The sequence below is a fragment of the Microtus oregoni genome, unplaced genomic scaffold (genome assembly GCF_018167655.1).
Source record: "Microtus oregoni isolate MIOR12 unplaced genomic scaffold, Mior012 000013F_ref0000133, whole genome shotgun sequence".
Classification (NCBI taxonomy): domain Eukaryota; kingdom Metazoa; phylum Chordata; class Mammalia; order Rodentia; family Cricetidae; genus Microtus; species Microtus oregoni.
Window position 1 is genome coordinate 32,537,960 of NW_024543072.1, and position 18,167 is coordinate 32,556,126.

The following is an 18,167-nucleotide window of genomic DNA, read 5'->3' on the forward strand; positions in this document are numbered from 1 at the left end:
CCTTGACAACTGGCATGGAAGACAGATGTGAGTGTAGACCTCAAAATAATTAAGGTAAAATCATTGCATTGATTCTGGAGGTTGTGGTCCCACTGGTTAGTGACCAAGTGAAGGCCAGGGCCTAACACAGTGAACAGTCTACAGCTTAGACCCTCCTCCGCTACACAGAACCCTTTGGAGTCCTCCCTTCCAGACACACACCACCCACTAGGCAGCATGAGCCCTTCACAGAGCAGCAGTTCAAAACAAGCCCACTAAGTGTGTACCTATCACTCCAAACCCTTTCAACCCCTAAAAGTCCTTGAGTATCACCCACCTAACACTTGAAAAGGTTTGTACCAAGAACAACTTAAGCTGTTGATTTTTTTTTTTTAAATCTTAGGCCACATACCACTAAATGCATACCTTAATGGGAACCTGCCTTGTCGGTTGCCTAATAATATTCTTTTAAAGTTTGAACCAAGATATCATATGACTGGACTTTTCCTGTTTCTATGAAAGATAATATTCCTTACCTGCCTGGGCAGTGGTGGCACAGCTTTTAACTTGAGCACTTGGGAGGCAGAGGCAGGTGGATCAAGGCTAGCCTGATCTACAGAGCATGTCTCAAAAAACCAGCATAAGATTATATAGCACATATCTGCTTATTTGAATAAACAGAAAGGTTTTCTCCCAAAATGTTTATTTGTCATATTTAAAATACAAAATCAAATCCACAGATCCAGATATAGGAACACACAAAAATACATGTATCTACTGCTTAGGTCTCTGATAACCCATCTGTACATCTAATTTATCCATCAATACTACATGAATGAAAAGTAACATCGCTTTAAAACAAGTTGGTTACCAGTAACACTGTCAAATGTAAGATCATAGTACCACTTGAAAGAGTAAAACATTTTGTAGAAATATGAAAATCAGCAGTTTGTAAGATTTCATGAAAACATTTCTAAAGGGTTAACAGGCTTGTCCACCAGCCTTTAGACACACTAAAGCTAAAACAACTGAATTACAAGGAAAACTGCATTCTAAGAATTGGACTAGAGTATTAAAAGGGAAAAAAAAACAACAACAACAAAAACCACCACAAATCCAAATCCTGTTCTCTGGGGTGAAAACAGTGGGTTGCCTGGGAACTTCCCTAGCTGCTAACTAGTCACTAAAGGAGATTCTGACTAACATTAGGTTATTCCACCAATATGCAGAGTATAGTTCTTCAGGGAAAGCAGATTTTTTCACTGTCAGATACAGCACATACATCACTGAACATGCAGCCCCCCTAACCATAGGGACTGTGCTACAAACAGCATCTTTATTTTAGCATGTCACCTACCTTACCATTGACCAGAGACACTACACCTGAGTTGCCTCAGTCTCCCTATTCAGGTACAGAAGAATGGCTGCTCCTATGCCTGGGGACACAGACACCCAGGTCATCCTCAGTCAGGCATCTATTAATAGCTTCACAGTAGCAACACAAAATGCACTCAACATCACATTTCCATAGGAAAGGTCACACATACATTATACACTTCAGTTTTGAAATGTGGAGTCAAAAGCTTGCAATTTTCAGCAACCAATTAATTTAGTGATGGTCCTAAATCTTCCATCCCTGATTTAGCAGAGCAAAAGTCCTTCTTTGGCTGCCAAGCGCTGGCGATGGACTTTGTCTTGTTGTAGCTCTTCGTGACTGGGGTGCCAGAGTTTCATGACGATCCTCTCGATGTTAAGGGCATACACAGTATGTGTAGGAATGACTTCCCTGTGCACCTGAGAGTTCAAAATCACCGTTTCTATTACACTTCAATAGACTTATTTTTCCAGCATTCAGAAGTATAACCTGTATTTTTAAAAACTTCTCATGACTTGGGTACCCTATAAACTTTAAATCAGAACATGGTGAATCCCTCGTCAGATAACAAAACTAGATGGTTCTGGGGGTCACTCAGCAGGGAGAAGGGAATCACCAGGCAAGCCTGACGACATGAGTCCAGCACAGGTGGAGGGAAAGAAATGACCCAAAAAGCTGGCCTCTGACCACACACAAGCCATGACACCTTGCACCCACGTGCACACACAAAATGGCAATTTAAATTTTAAAATTAAAAAAAAGAACTATGGGAATGAGATATTTGTTTTAGTAAGGTAAAAGATGAGAGATAATTTAGGAGGACTACGGGGTTGGGATTTTGAAATGAGGTTTCTACTATAGAGCATAAAAACAAGTAAAGTGGGAAAGCTAGCATCTTTGTAGAGTCATTAGTCAGTAATGTGTCGATAAATCTAGGTAAACCAGGAGCCAAGAAATACCTGCAGAGCTTCAAAAAGGTCGTACATGTTCACTGGAGGTAAGGACGCAGGTAGAGTGTCCCCAGAGCATGCCAACAGGAACGCCGCCTGCTGTTCAGCATCGTCAGGGTGTGGCTGAGAAGCTGGATTCTGACTGGCACAGGGAGCAGAAAAGGCTGGAGGGCTAGAAAAGAAGTTTTTAAATAAATATTTTCAGACCAGCCTGGTCTACAAGAGCTAATCCCAGGACAGGCTCCAAAACCACAGAGAAACCCTGTCTCAAAAAACCAAAAAAAAAAAAAAAAAAGAAATATTTTCAGTCCCTAGAACAGAGATAAGTAAAATCAAGAATAGAGAGGCTCTCTGGAACACACCTCATTCTGAATATCTTTAATTAAGCAAAAACCCACCACTATATAAATAGAGTCCATGATCTTAATTTCTTTTTTTTAAAAGTTTCTTTTTTAAATATTTATTTATTTATTATGTATACGATATTCTGTCTGTGTATATGACTGCAGGCCAGAAGAGGGCACCAGACCTCATTCCAGATGGTTGTGAGCCACCATGTGGTTGCCGGGAATTGAACTCAGGACCTTTGGAAGAGCAGGCAATGCTCTTAACCACTGAGCCATCTCTCCAGCCCCCATGATCTTAATTTCTAAAGGGTCCCATGTATCAGGAGTAAACAGTATAGTGCAGCCATATTTACTCCCTCTTCCCACAATACTAATAGGTTAACTTAGCTCAGGGTACTGAACCAAACTGCTTGTTTCCCCTCAAGAGTTTCCAGTTTGGAAAAATAAAACAAAACATGCATATAAACAACAACAACAAAAGCAGTATAACTGAAGGAATATGAAACTGAAGAATTATGGAGAAGGCAAATCATACTGATAGCAAGCTTAAAAAATACACAGCTAGAAAAGTAGCAGGCAAAATGGGAGTATGGGGAAAACGCCACCCACATCTTGCTAACTTCCCAAAACAGGCCAAATAGAAGACAAGCCGAGAAGTCAGGCCTGGCTTTACATCTGTACAGATGAGGTAACTACACAGTTGCCAGGGATATACAAGGAAGCAAAGAAAAGAGTGGGGCAGCAGCTGTGGCTGAGAGCAGCAGATGGGAGCAGCTCTGTTAGAGCAACAGCTTCTGGAACTGGGACAGGAATGGAGGGCTTCAGGGCAAAGCCATCAGCGCCAACTCCCAGCACACCTCACTACAAGAAACCACCTTTTTTTTTTTTCATTTTTCCTGAGAGGATGACTTAAATATGAAACAATCCCAAATAGGTATGTCTCCACTGATGGAAACCTAAACAGGGACCCTAATTTGAAATGACACTCATTCGTCACCATGTCTCTACAGCCTTGGGACGGCCACAGCGTCCCCTCTACACGCGCTGCCAGCTCCCCCGCAGTCAGTATCTGTCCTCTCTGTTAGCTCACCACTGCTGCTCCTGCCAGCACTCCTAGCCTTCAATGCCTTCTTTGACCTTGTTTTACTGTCACTTCTGTCCTCCTGTCAGCCACTAGCCAGATCACCAGACAGACGAAAGCCAGTCTCTAGAGATGTATAGCCACTGCAGTAACCACAAAGAAAACCACTGCGAGCTCTTTTTCAAAAGGCTAAAATTAACACTAAATGTTGTGGGATAAAGATAACCTGAACCCTGCCGGGCGGTGTTGGCGCACGCCTTTAATCCGGGCACTCGGGAGGCAGAGGCAGGCGGATCTCTGTGAGTTCAAGGCCAGCCTGGACTAGAGCTAGTTCCAGGACAGGAACCAAAAAGCTACAGAGAAACCCTGTCTCGAAAATCCAAAAAAAAAAAAAAGATAACCTGAACCAACTCATAAAAGGGTGGCTGAGAACTGAAGATGGCCGTGGGGGGCCGAGTGGATGGTGGGCAGAGGTCATTCTGCTGAGAACAAGCAGGAAGGCGCGCAGACCACGACTGAGCTACAGCCATGAGCACCAGACATGGACAACAAACATCCACCACTCTTCCTCCTCTTCCCAACATCAGAAACCCAGCTTTAGGCCATGAGCAGGCCACCCCCTCACCAGGCAGAGGCCACCATCAGGAAACACTACCTGAGGGACTACTCCATCCCACTCAGAGAGAGACAATCAAACAATCGCTTCTGGTTTTAAAAGGGTACTAAAATAATTCACTATAACGTATGCAACTTAAGAAAAACTGCACTGATGTCAAATCTCGCAGAAACACAATAACCAGTTCTTTACAGTGGCCTCTCACATAAGGTCAGTGACCAAGCAGCAAAGGATCACTACAAGAGTAAGAAGCCACTTACCCTTCAACCAAGTTGTTATAAGCCACCACACTATTCTTCAGGTATGGTTGTGGGGTCACGTTACTACCAAAGGCGTATTTAAAATGGCCATCTCGTACCCGGTAAGCTTTCCTTCTCGATACAACTGATGTCAGTATATCTTTGAGATGATTCTGAAAAACAAAAGAAAATAGCAAGAGCTGCTCAAAAGCAAACTATAAGACGTCCATTGCCAAGCGGTCCTTCCACTCCAAACAGTCCTTGCATTTGGTTATGTAGAACGACAAACGCTCATGAAAAAGAGCCCAGGCCAATGCATGGGGGAAGGAAGGGTGTGCTAGCTTCACTTTGCTTCTTTAAAGAGGCTGCTCCCCATGCAGTGCTTTTCTTTGCGGTGGGTTTTATTTCACAGGCTGCAGTGCTGACATTGAGCATCACATGGGGCCTCCTGCGCGAGGTGAGCGCTCTCTACCGCTCCACATGCATTAAGTGGATGCTTCTCAGAAAAGATTTTTTGGTAAAGTAATTTTTCTAAGGCTTTAACTTTGAATTTGACCTAAAATGAGACAAAAGTTTTAAGATCTGGTACTCACTGGTTACCAAAATCTTTTGTTCTCAAAAGCTCTACAAACAGAGAATACTGTACATGTCTATCAATTCTCATCACCTCTAGAAAAGCCAAGTAGTAGGGAGTGGTGGCACATGCCTTCTTCAATCCCAGCACTCAGGAGGCAGAGGCAGGTGGATCTCCGTGAGTTCAAGGGCAGCCTGGTCTACAAGGAGAGTTCCAGGGCAACCAGACCTGTTGTTCAGAGAAACCCTGTCTCAAACAAACAAATAGAAGAACCAAGTGCATTAGAGCTGGTTGGGGAGCATGAAAATAGGACCCTTCCAGCATATGTTAGCACGGGGAGCCAGGAGCAGACTCAGCATTTCACTTATACCAGTATGGCTTCTGCTATCAAGACATCCTTGTGCAATTTAATACAGGTTTTCATATAGAACTTATTCAATGTTTCTAGTGCAATTACTATCTCAGAAATGGCTATGAGGAAAATAAGACCCAGAAAATTACCTATAGTACTTGAGTACTGTCTGGAATCAGTGCAATGTACATTTTGTCGAATACTAAGTGATAAAGAAATAGTGGGTCAAACAATCCACTGTTCAAATGCCCACTCTTTCAATGCAGCACTACCTCAAACACAAGTGACTTGAACCGCTAGAATTTCTGATTTCTGTTTTTGCTTAAAAATTGTTGTGTGTCGACAAAACAAATTTAAAAAGAGATAAGCAAAAGTACGGATGCTGCAAGGAATCTTTCTGGAAAACCTCTGTCAACTAAAGGTAATTCTTCGGTTGCGAAGTATGACGTGTTTCTCTTAATGACGACAGATATGAAACTGAGTGGCATTCAGTTCCTTCCTATCAGTATCATTTTAAAACACATACATCTCATAAAAATCATTACCACCAGCAAACCCACCTCCACAGCATAGACGACAGCAGAAACAGCTTCCTCAGTGACGTTGTCCAGCCCGTGCTCATAGGCTGTCACGATCATCCTCCCTTCAAGCTGACCCCGTGTGGGAAGCATCATCGTGTGTGAACAGAGTTTCAAGTCATCATCATCCTGGGGATCCTTTGCCACAAACTGCTGAGCTCCAGAGAGGGGGTTCTGAGGCTGGAATCTATGCTAAATAAGGAGACTCAAAATTATTTACTTCAATAGCAAGTAACAGGACAAACAGAAAACACCCGTCTGCCAGAAACAGGGACCTACAAAGCAAGCCCACCAAAACTACACCACAGGGTATTAAAATCTTCAAAGTAAAAAGTGAATCGTGGGCTGGAGAAATGGCTCAGTCATGGAAGGCTAGGCTCAAACCAAAGTTACAAAAAATAAATCACATACAAATGATTGTAAATTCAAACCATTACACAGTGAGTCAAGAAAGCAATGGCTGTATACACATCAGACTCTTCTTTGGCTTTTTTGAAACAGTCTTTCTATACTTAATAACCTAGACAGGCCTCAGCCTCCCGAAAGCTGGGATTGCATACAGCTGTGTACCTCCACGCCCACAGCCACTGTTATATTCAGTACCTTGGTGATGACAAAATGGGTGGCCTTATGCTAAAAATAACAATCGGAAGAGACGACACAGAACTGTATTCAGAGAATCACAGAAGTTTAATTGTAACTAGATTCTGAAAGTATAGACATATAATTAATGCTTCAGTGAGGATTTACAAAACCTAACAAACCAAATGATAACTCTGACAAATGCTCCGAGCTAATGCTATGGGACAGATGCAGCTCTTTATTGTAACTGTCTGCTTGCATTCCTAACACACAGCCTAACCTTTGTTCACTTGTCAACACTTCAGTGTCCCTGTGAAATACACATACTCTACCATCACCGGGAGACTTGTTCCTGGTACTTTTGCTTTTGCAGTGGAGACAGTTTCCATGTATATATTACAAAAACAATACCAGCATTTTTTCATTTCCTAAGTATAAAGCTGTGACAGAGCCAACACATTTCAAACCAGGTAAGCCTCTGGAGACAGGAAGACCCCAGGCTGAGTAGTGTTACTGACATAAGGTATCCTGGCAAGCCTTGGATGAGAAACTTTTGGAAAACTTCCCTTCCTACCTAAGAACATATATTTCAAAGGTTTACAAGTTTTATAGCCAAATGCCTCACAGTCTCTATACAGTAGATCTCTAAGGGCTCAGAGTGGAGCTAGATTTCAACAGAAGCCTACCAGAAGCTCCCAGATGCCTTTGCTCTGAGCCTCGAATGATGAGAGAACACAAGCCTAGCTTCCAATCACTGGAAACTCTGACATGCTAATGACACACTGATCTGTAAACCCTGACAAGAAAGCATTTCAAAGATATATTTACAATCTTTTTTCTTCAACTCTACTGGTAATATTTAAAATCACAGCTACTTAGCCAGGCGTGGTGGTGCATTTAGTCCCAGAACTTAGGAGGCAGTAGCCAGCAGATCTGTGAGTTCCAGGACAGCCAGGTCTACACAGAGAAACCCTGTCTCATCAACCCTGCCCCTACCCCCAATGCCATAGCTGCTTTATCACACTAGTACTGATAACTGTAGCTGCCAGGACCTTATTGAAGAATGACCTACATCAAATTTTTGACGGACAGAAGAAAGCTTTTTCTTGCCCTTGGGTTTTCCAGGCTTGGCTGCAGAGCCCCCTGTCCAGGGCAAAGATCCAGCACCCTCTACAAGACAAAAAAATAAGAGTCACATTGTAAAAGACAATAGCCAGAGTGAAAAAAAAAAATCACAACAACCATTTTTTTTCTTCATTTGGAGATTAAAAGCATGGCCCATTTGGGTAATAAAAATTTAAATAATGAAGCTCAAATCTTAATCTTCTCTTTATATAAAATGACAAATCCCATATCACATTGTTTTCTAACTATATTTTTGAGAAAAGCAAAACTCTTTCTTTTAATGTGTTCAAGCATGTGTGTGTGCTTGGGTGTTTGTGTGCATGCTCGTGCATACATGTGTGCATGCACTCAGAGGCCAGAGGGAATGTCCAGTATTTTCCTCAATCTCTTCTCCACTTTATTTATTATGGTGGGATCTCTCACGGAACCTAGAGTTGGATGCTGGCTGAACTAGCTAGCCAGCAAGCTCTTCCCTTCCTTGCCTTCCCGATGGAGATTACAGGCAGATGATTATAGGCAGATGCTGCAACGCCTGCCTTTGACATGGATTCAAGAGGACCAAATTCAGGTCCTTCTGCTTCCGTCGCTCAGTCCTTTATTTTTAATTAATGTTTTAGAGACATGGATTCAAGAGGACCAAATTCAGGTCCTTCTGCTTCCGTCGCTCAGTCCTTTATTTTTAATTAATGTTTTAGAGGGCTGTAGTCCAAGCTGGTGAACTGAACACATTTATATATCTCTTTTTTAAAACCTGACTAAAACCAAAAGTAAAGGAAGGCGACCCACAAGAAATAAAGAAATGAAGTCTCAACAAGTCCCAAGGTGGACTAACGAGGTCTTACAAAGCTTAGCCAGAGAGGCTGTGAGTCTGCAAGGATAGGCAGAGGCAGCTTAACACAGACCCACAGAAGTAAGGAGGGCTTGGAAAGCCTAAAAGTCACTATTAATGCAAGGTCTATGTTCAAAAATTACCCACATGCGTGCATTTCCTCACTCCCATGGACTAGATCAGTATGAAATAAAAACATGGGCGTAGATTTAATCAAAATACATCATATGCAGTATGAAATTCTCAAAAATAAAAAAATCATTTTTAAAATGTAGAACTCCTTGTACTATGAAGACAGCAATGAAGCACCAAACCACGTGCAGGTTTCTGTGCAGATGCAGTTCCCATGCCGACAAAGCAACTCTGCTCACTTACAAGCACGGGATGGTACAGAACAGGTACACAACATGAAGGTGAGCTGGCAGGGGACGACAATGAAGACAATTTTTCAAGCCATACTCAGCATGTCTGGTACCTGCTAAGGTAGGCAGTATGGACGCTGGTTTCCTAGATCAACGCTTTCAGCACATACCCCTTCCTAGCAGCTGGCTCTGTTGGCTCACTCTACAGCAAAATCTCCACATGGACAGCACTGAGTAGACACTTGATCATATTTGGTACTGTGGAATATTCGCCAATGGAAGAAACATACTTAAGATTTTTGAGGGGTAGGAAAGTCAAAAAGATATAATCAGGGATCTGGCTTGTTCTTATAACAACCTGATTACTCTCCCAAGAGCAGCAGTAGCTGGCATGGTGGCACATGATCCCAGCACTTGAGAAGGCAGAAAGAGTCCAAGTTCAAGACCAGCCTGGGCTGCACAGCCAAACTTTGGCATACTATTCCACCTCCCCAAAAAGAAACTCAGGAGTTCATGTAGCAAAATTATTCATCCAAAGAGAAAAACACAAATAATCAGGAGTACAAGATACATTCATCTCATCTTGCTTCTGAAGACGGCTATTCCAGTGCCTAAGAACTTCCCACCACCTCACTACCGTCCACACACTGAAATGTAAGATCCCAATACTTAACCCATGGGGAGCAAACCACATCCAAATAATAGCAAATGAGTTAAAAACAAAAACAAATCAGCTAAAAATCAGAGCAGATATTCTAGACAGAAAGTAAAAGGACTGACCCATATGCATGTGGTATCTCCAGTAAAGTCTGAGAACACATGTATCCATTAAACAAGAAAATGTTACAAAAGCCGCTGAATTCGGGAGTATATTAAACAGAAAGCCTAGAGAAGCTGAGGAACACTCAAAGGACAAGGGTAATGTAGTAAAGAGACAGACACTGAAGCTGACAGACCAGAGACAGGTGTAAGCAACAACGAGGGACAATGGACGACTCCCCATAAGAACAGAGCACAGCAGGGGATGCACTAGGATGCAGCATCTAGTCAGGAGCAGCCTTTACCAACCGTCTGTGCTGACTTTCTCAGAGCTATGAACAGTGTTTAATGTACATGTGTCATGTGTGTGTATGCATGTGTGTATGTGTGAGAGAGTGTGTATTACACTTAGAAAAAATACCTCCAAAATAGTAATTTCAAAGTACTCCAAAACAGTTTTTAAAATTTTTCTTTAATATGTACTTGTGTCTCTGGGGGGTGGGGGCGTGATGTACACATGACTGTAGGTGCCTGAGGAGGCTGGGGGCTTTGGATTCCCTGGAACTGTAGTTACAGGAAGCTAGCTGTAAGCCATCTGACATGGGTGCTGGGAATGAAACCTGGGTCCCCTCCAAGAGTAGTATGTGTTTTTAACCACCAAGCCATTTCTCAAGCCTCACCACCAAACCTTGAATAAGAAAAGAAATACTCGTAATTGTAGTAACGGGATATACCGTGCTTTTAAGATTTATTTATTTTTATGAGTATGAATGTTTACCTGCATGTTCACGTATGTATCACAAATATGCCCAGTACCCTTAGAGCCCAGGGGAGGGTGTCAGATCTCCTGAAACTGGAGTTGCAGATGGTTGTCAGCTCCACTGGGTGCTGGGAACTAAACTGCTACTCTGCAAGAGCAGCCAGCGCTCTTAACCAATGAGCAGCTCCCAGCCTCAGTTATTCCCATTTTAATGGGTTAGAGTTTTTGCTTTGTTCTGTTTTGTTTTTGGAGGGATGGTTAGTAAAACTTGGTGGAGGGGGGATGTATAATCTGGGTTCTACAGTTGAATGATTTCCCAAAGAAACCTACTCCTGCAGTTAAAACTGAATCCTAGGTTCCGGCAGGAAGTGCTGACTGCAGGGAATGGAGAAGCTGCTGTGTAGGTGGCGAGCAGGGTAAGGACACAAAGGGGAAAAGATGGCCCAGAGAAAGGGGGTTCCCACAGCACTGAAGACCAGCTTTAAGCCAAGGCTACCATTTAAATAGACAGAGCCTTGGGTAAATTTTTAGATTTTTGTTTTGTTCTGATGCCTATTTTTGTACCTATTAAAGAAGCCAACAATGCCCTGAGGAGTGGCTGTGAAGATTATCTAACTTAATGTATATTATTAAAATTGTGTAATCAATATATATTCAAGAATACTGTTTTTATTTAATTAATCAGCCAAGTATACGCTTATTAATGCCATTTTCACTAGGGAATGTACTACTTTACATATACTTTCACCTGTTTTTCTTGTTCCTGTATCTATTTCATAAGTGTAAAAGCTTATAATCATCAAGTATCAATTATACTGGTGACAAAATCCAATCTTGAGTCCATTCCTTGCTTCCAGCAGCCTGTGTTATCTCTGCCCACTGCTCTTGTCTGTTGGGAGTGTGGCGCTCTCAACAGGTCTACCGAGAAAGAGCCGGTCCTCACAAGGTTGGCTCTTCTGTTCAGGCACAGGAGATTACCATTATGATCCAACTTCAGACATACATAAAAAAAAAATCTGGCTAAAGTCCACTTCTATTTAAGTTAAACAGAACCACGGAGTATGTGTGGTGACTGTGTGGCAAAGGGTTGGGGAGCCACCCCATCTCCAGCGCTGACCTTTCAGAAGAACAACCACTATCCACTACCCTCAACATCCACAGCTTCTCTAAGAGAATTAGATGGTTAGACCGTAACAAATAATCCAAGTTGGTTCTAATGATAAAGAGGTATGATACAGGGGCTGGAGAGCTGATTTGGCAGTCAAAAGCACGTACTACTCCTGCAGAAGACCTGGGTGACTCACAACTGCCCAGAACTCCAGCTCCAAGGGGACATGCCACTTCTAACTATATTCACTTTGCACACAAACACATAAGTAAAAGCAATAAAAGCAAAAACTCTTAAGGGATAATACAAAACACCAGCCATTTCCTGGCTGACTTTTAAGATAGATAGACTCACACTTTGACAAAAAAAAAAAAAAAAGTTTACTTAATCCACAGAGGCAGCAAGTGCCCATGATCCTCAGTTTGGGTTTTTTTTTTAAATTTTTTTAAATTATTTATTAAAGATTTCTGCCTCCTCCCCGCCACCGCCTCCCATTTCCCTCCCCCTCCCCCGATCAAGTCCCCCTCCCTCGTCAGCCCAAAGAGCAATCAGGGTTCCCTGCCCTGTGGGAAGTCCAACGACCACCCACCTCCATCCAGGTCTAGTAAGGTGAGCATCCAAACTGCCTAGGCTCCCCCAAAGCCAGTACGTACAGTAGGATCAAAAACCCATGAGAGACCCACATTGGAGCACCGGACTGAAATCTCAAGGTCCAAATCAGGAGCAGATGAGGACCGCGAGGGGTGCACCCACACACTGAGACAATGGGGATGTTCTATCAGGAACTCACCAAGGCCAGCTGGCCTGGGTCTAAAAAAGCATGGGATAAAACCGGACTCGCTGAACATAGCGGACAATGAGGACTACTGAGATCCTCTGTTTTTAACAAGGTCTAAGACAGCTTTATCCTAAGTGAAGCTTTCAAGCACTTACTTAACCTTTGCCTTACTACAGCTGGCTGAAGGACAAGTGTATAAACAATTGATGTCACCTAAGGAGCCCAATTTCTACCTACAACCAGTCACACTTAGTCTTTACCAACAATGTGCCAAATAAGCACTGAACTTTCCCCCGTGCTGCTCTGCTCTGAGCTCAGCTCCTGGACACCCCCTCCCCCACCTTCATTTCCTGAAGGAATCTCGAATGTAACAAGCTGAGTGAGGAATAAAAGTCATAAATGTGGGGAAGTCATCTGTAAAGATAATTTGGGGAATTCGAGAACATTTCCTTTGCGAACCTGAGTGGTGTCTCGTGAAGGAAGCTAAGTCCCAAGGCTACCAGGCTTTGCCAAGTGAGCCACACTGGAAATATTCCCACTCCCTTACCTGGTGTAGAAACCAAAATCTGACAACGCGTGAGGATGGCCAAGAGGAAATCATTGTGAGAGTGGACTGAAAAAAGGAAGGTTGTCACAAGTCAGAGTACTTTCAACGTAAGGAAAACTCTAGCCTAGCTTATAAATACTTGAATGCTCCCCCACTCTCTACCATTCTTTATAGTTAACTTTTAAAACTAATATTGTTAAGATTACCTTACACACATCAAAAACAAAAGTACTTATTGTAAGTCTGGAGAAACTTGGAGAAATGAAGGACTACCGTTGTCCTGTGTGAGGAGTCTGTGGGCTTCAAGGTCAAACTCTTCCTTGCTGATCTTCTGCTTGAACCACAGCTTCAAGTTGGCCCAGTATCTGCAGATGGAGAAATAACACTAAAACCACAGGCTTTTTGCCTCTGTCCCCGGAGTCACTCTAGCTGCTCCAACTCCCAAGGAAGAAGTTTATAAACCAGTGTCAATGGCTGAGCTGTGGGAAGACTCCCAGAGTTCCTCTGGGGAAGCCCCAGGCCCAGGCCGAAGCCTTTATAAAGATATAACTGCCGGGCGGTGGTGGCGCACGCCTTTAATCCCAGCACTCGGGAGGCAGAGGCAGGCGGATCTCTGGGAGTTCAAGGCCAGCCTGGTCTACAAGAGCTAGTTCCAGGACAGAAACCAAAAGCCACGGAGAAATCCTGTCTCGAAAAATCAAAAAAAAAAAAAAAAAAAGATATAACTGAGTTAGGATGAGCCCATGAAGGTGATTGCTAATCACCTTCTAATCTAGTCAGCACTGTGAAAGGGGGCAGACACTCCAAACTCCTGCAGATAGGCGGCAGAAGTCTCAGAAGAAACCCTCCCCTTCAGCATCCTGGCCTCGGATTTGCAACCTCTAGCGCCGTGAGAAAATTAATTTCTGTGGTCTAAGCAACAAGCCCGTGGCATTTTGTCACAGCAGGCTTAGCAAATGGACACACCCAAGACGCAGAAGACCAACAAGAAACATCCTTTCTCCCTAAAAGGAGGCTGGTGTGGGCCCGGGGCTGACTCACAACAGGCACAGCTGTGCCTTCCCTTCTCTGGAGTCACCTTTTCAAAGCTGCATGGCAGCTTCATTCCTAAATGTGCACTTTTATTGGGGGGAGGGGGGCATCTGGGCACCTGTACTTATTACCATTCTGGGGACCATGCTTCCCTTCAGATGAGCTCACATTTTAATCGAATCGGCAGAAAAACTGAGTTTCTAAACACCTCACCAAAAAGAAAATATCCCTGACTATGAGAAGCAGAAAGGACTTGGTTTTAAACATCTGGACCTCTGGCTAACAGTAAATGGTTCCCATCCCTGTACTCTGGATATGCTTCATTCACCCACACCCAGGAGCACATCTAAATGGTCACAATGTACAACGCACAGCAAACTGCTTAGGAGGAGGAAACGTCAGAGACAAGCTCGTAAAACAAGCTTAACCAAGAGGCCGTTTTTCAAAAGAAAGAAGAATCCCATACAATTCCATACTGCATCATTAACGCCCGGCACAAAGACCTGTGGATTTCCCATTACAAATCAATGAAGTTTAGACTCAGCACCATATTTGACAACATCACAGTGAGCTTTGGTCTGTACAAATGGACCGTGAGTACTGCTAACTTACAAAACATTCCTGTCAGCCCTGAATTTACTGTGTCACCAATGCATGTGTGATCCTGGAAAACACAGTAGCGAACCAAAGTTAAAGCTAATCATACCCAAGCCATGGCCTTCAGATTTAGCACCATGAAAGACCCCTCACTGCGAGAACTTTGTGAGCACACGCTGGGTACAGAAAAAGAGATGGTTCTCCTGGAGGCCTTTTGAAGCCTAAGTTTTACCACTCGGTATTACAAAAGCATAAAGCTACTCTAATGAGGGCAAAAAGTTGTCCTTTATACCTACTAAAGTAACTTTTTAATTTAATTTCCTCCCTGCACCTCAGGGTCCTTCCATGATACTACTTGGCTGCCCGTGGAGGTTGGTGTCAAGGTCTCAAGCCAGGATGATCAGACTGAGAACATAAGAAGGAAAAAGAACCCCTTGCCCCAGTCAGCTTAAAACCCCTCGCTGGCTGAAACCAAAACCTCCAACACAACACCTGCCTAAGACCTCCTTCTCCCTTCCAGCTGCAAGCCTGCGATTTTTCTAGTCATCCCAACAGGAACCCCTTGTGCAACCTTAATGGCTCCTGTTTTTTTTTCTTTATCAGATATAAGCCCATGTGACTCACCAGCAAAGGGGAAAAGAAAATTATACCCCCCCCCCAAAAAAAGACAGCCACCAAAATGCATTTGCTAAGACAGCTGTGACTCTCCATTGAGAAGCCTGTGCCCACACCTGGGTATTGTAGGGAAAAAAGTTAGCCAAAGAACGAACCCACCCTGGCCCTGAAACCAGAGCCAGTAAAAGAACACACCCTGGTTCTGAGACCTGAGCCAGCAAAAATGCTTTAGCCCTGAACCCAGACCCTGAAACCAGTGCCAAAGAAACAGTTTTTAAAATCAGAGCCAATGAAGGAAACATGCCATGCCCCGTCCCCCCCCCCCCCAAAAAAAAGGCCAATGAAAGAAACACAGTATGGCCCTGAAATCAGTCATCTCTGTCCCTGACCAACTAACCAAGTCCTGATCAGGGAAAACTAAGCAATCCCTCTTCTCCTTGGGAAAACACCGCCCCTAAGAAGCCCTATATAAGCCCTGCACCTGTTCCGTTTGCTGCTCCTCCTCTTCCACGCTGGAAAAGGCAGCCACTCTCTAGGGTTCTTCCTTCCCAATAAATCTCTCGAACAGAGGCTTGGGTGAAGACCTTCGTTACCCCGGAGCAGAGACCGAGTGTAGTGGGGCTGTAACTCTTTCACTGGGGAAGCCTTACCCTAACAAAGCCGAGTTGTTACAACTTCGCTGGGGAGGCCAGAGAAGGAGGAGCAGAGTGGACCAGAGCTGTAAGCCTTTGGCTGGGAGCCAGGCGGAGGTAGCACGCGCCTTTAATCCCAGTACGCGGGAGGCAGAGGCAGAGGCAGAGGCAGAAGGATCTCTGTGAGTTCAATGCCAGCCTGGTCTACAAGAGCTAGTTCCAAGGACAGGCTTCAAAGCTACAGAGAAACACTGTCTCGAAAAACAAAAAATGTAAAGAAAAGAAAAAAAAAACTTAAGACTTTGGCTGGGGAAACCTTCCCCTAGAAGTAGATCAGAGTTGTTACACTCAAGCACCGGCTGTAACAACGTTGCTGGGGAAGCCCTCTCCTGCAGAAGCAGAGCTGTTACATTGAGGAAACCTTCCCAACAGCAGGGCTGTAAATTGCTACGCTGACTGTGACCTGGACTGTTCCTAGTCCCGGACTGCCAGAATGCTCCTCCACCCGAGCTGTAGCACTTAGTATTCCCTGGGCCCTGACTGCCAGGATCCCTCTCCATCCCAGCTGCAATGCATACAGGTTTGTCTTACCCTTTTCCTGGGCATCTCTTTTATCTCTGGTGCTTAAAATGTACAAGTAATAATTATTCTTTTTAAAAGCCTTTTACTAAAGCGGAGGCCGAGTGAGAAGCCTGAACCTACGCTCTTGAGTGCCCTGTCTTGAGAGCCTTTCCATCAGCAGACCCCAGTTCTCGTTCACCTGCGTCTCTGAACAATCTTTTCTGCATGGACGCCAGGAACTATGGGTTTGACAGAGTTGTCGGTCCCCCAAAAGATTGAGGCACTTCCTCGGGATGCGGTAGGCTGCAGTTTAAGCTGTCACCCCTGACAGTCTGGCAGGGCGCCTGAGGGTCCCTTTACAGCCTCCGGGAAGCATCCCACAATCGGAACCAGAAGCCTTGGTCCCATCCTTAGCAGCTGGCTTCTGCGGAGTAACAAACCTCTCGGGGTGTCGGTGCCCTGTCTATCAAATCCGAGTGGTACTGTGTCGATATCACACCCCTTTGGAGAATCAGATAATCCATATAGAGAGCTGGAAAGGGCGTCCCACGGCCGGCTGGGCTACCGTCCCTGTGGATGCTGTGGTGCTGGGTGACCGGCTTCCCCTGACATCTGTGTCCCTTCCCAACCCGCTCTCAAAGCGCTTCTCACCAGCAGCCCCGCTGGCCCCGAAGCGCCGCAGGCTTCCGCCTCCAGGAAGCCTTCCCGGCTCTCCGCCCCGGCGCGCCCCAGTGCCGCCGGATCCCTGGCATCCAGGCTCTGCACCCGCCCCACGCGGGCATCCCTGGTCTCGGGCGAGCCCGGGAGGCAATCCTCCAGAGCCTCGAATCCTGGTCGGGAGCCGTACGGGAGCCGCGGCGGCCGCGAGGCGCCTCGGGCCTCCGGGAGGGGAGGGGGTCCAGGGACTACGGCAGCCCCGGGCCAGAAGCACACCCACGCACAGGCCCCGAGGCTGGTCCCAGCGGCTCTTACTGTTTCACGTTGTCCCCCAGCGCCTCGCTCAAGTTCTTCTTGGCCGCCTCCAGCTCGCTCACAAAGGTCGCCATTGCACCGCGCGTCTCAGGCCGACCGCAGACCGCGCGGCCCACAGCGACCAGCAACCGTAAGATCAACTCGGCGGAAGGCCTGCGCTCGGGCCCCGGCAGGCTCGACTCGACTGGCCGGCCCCGCCCCCAGCCGCTCGGGAGACGTTGGCTTTGTTTGGTTCTCGGCCCCGCCCGTCTCACGGTCGGGCGAGCACCCGGTTAAACTCCGTTCACCAACTCCCGCCTCTCGGGTCACGTGATCCGCTTCACCTAGTAGGCGCGAGCCCAAACTACGCCCGCCCGCCCGCCGCCGGCGGCGTTGGGACCGCGGCCTTGGCCGCCAGACCCCGCCCTGATTGACAGCCGAGCTCTGAATTCCCACGCCTTCCTTCCAGAAGGAAGAGCTCCAGTCGCAGAGTACGCACGTGCAGTATCCAAGTTATTCTCTGGGTGCTCATCTAGGTGATGACGCTTGGCTGGTTTATCTCGATTTCTGCCTCCCGCCACTCAAACCTAAGTTCCCTGAAGGCAGGATTTGTGTTACTCAAGTACTGGACCTTCAACCTTTGCCGACCAAATAAAATAATTCCCAAACAGGAAACCCAAAGCTCCTCGGGGGAGGTGAGAGGCGGTGACAGGAGGAATAATCTCAGTGGCCAGCTAGCCTGTTCTGCAGAGGAAAACTGTGTGACAGCCTCTTTCAAGTCAAGGTCAAGTGGAAAAGGACCTAGCTCTTCCTCCCTGTCCACGCTCAAATGCACACA

At 45.4% G+C, this 18,167-nt stretch overlaps 1 protein-coding gene across 1 annotated transcript; it reads right to left on the bottom strand.

Annotated features, from left to right (window-relative positions):
- Positions 1-671: 671 nt before the first annotated feature.
- Tada1 (transcriptional adaptor 1) lies at positions 672-17,634 on the bottom strand. The gene is made up of 8 exons (XM_041662697.1): positions 17,351-17,634; positions 13,215-13,306; positions 12,942-13,007; positions 7,746-7,843; positions 6,074-6,283; positions 4,609-4,760; positions 2,314-2,476; positions 672-1,773 (listed from the first exon to the last, which is right to left on the bottom strand). Exons 1-8 carry the CDS (start codon positions 17,422-17,424, stop codon positions 1,621-1,623), a joined length of 1,008 nt encoding a protein of 335 aa, XP_041518631.1. The 5' UTR covers positions 17,425-17,634; the 3' UTR covers positions 672-1,620.
- Positions 17,635-18,167: the final 533 nt, after the last annotated feature.

Bases quoted from the DNA above. Each gene is read 5' to 3' on its own strand.
- Tada1 (XM_041662697.1), bottom strand. From the start codon at position 17,424: ATGGCGACCTTTGTGAGCGAGCTGGAGGCGGCCAAGAAGAACTTGAGC. The intron at 6,284-7,745 runs GTAGGTCATTCT...CTCCTTATTTAG, and splicing joins CTGTCCGTCAAAAATTTGAT to CATAGATTCCAGCCTCAGAA. The intron at 1,774-2,313 runs GTATTTCTTGGC...TTGAACTCTCAG, and splicing joins ACCTTTTTGAAGCTCTGCAG to GTGCACAGGGAAGTCATTCC.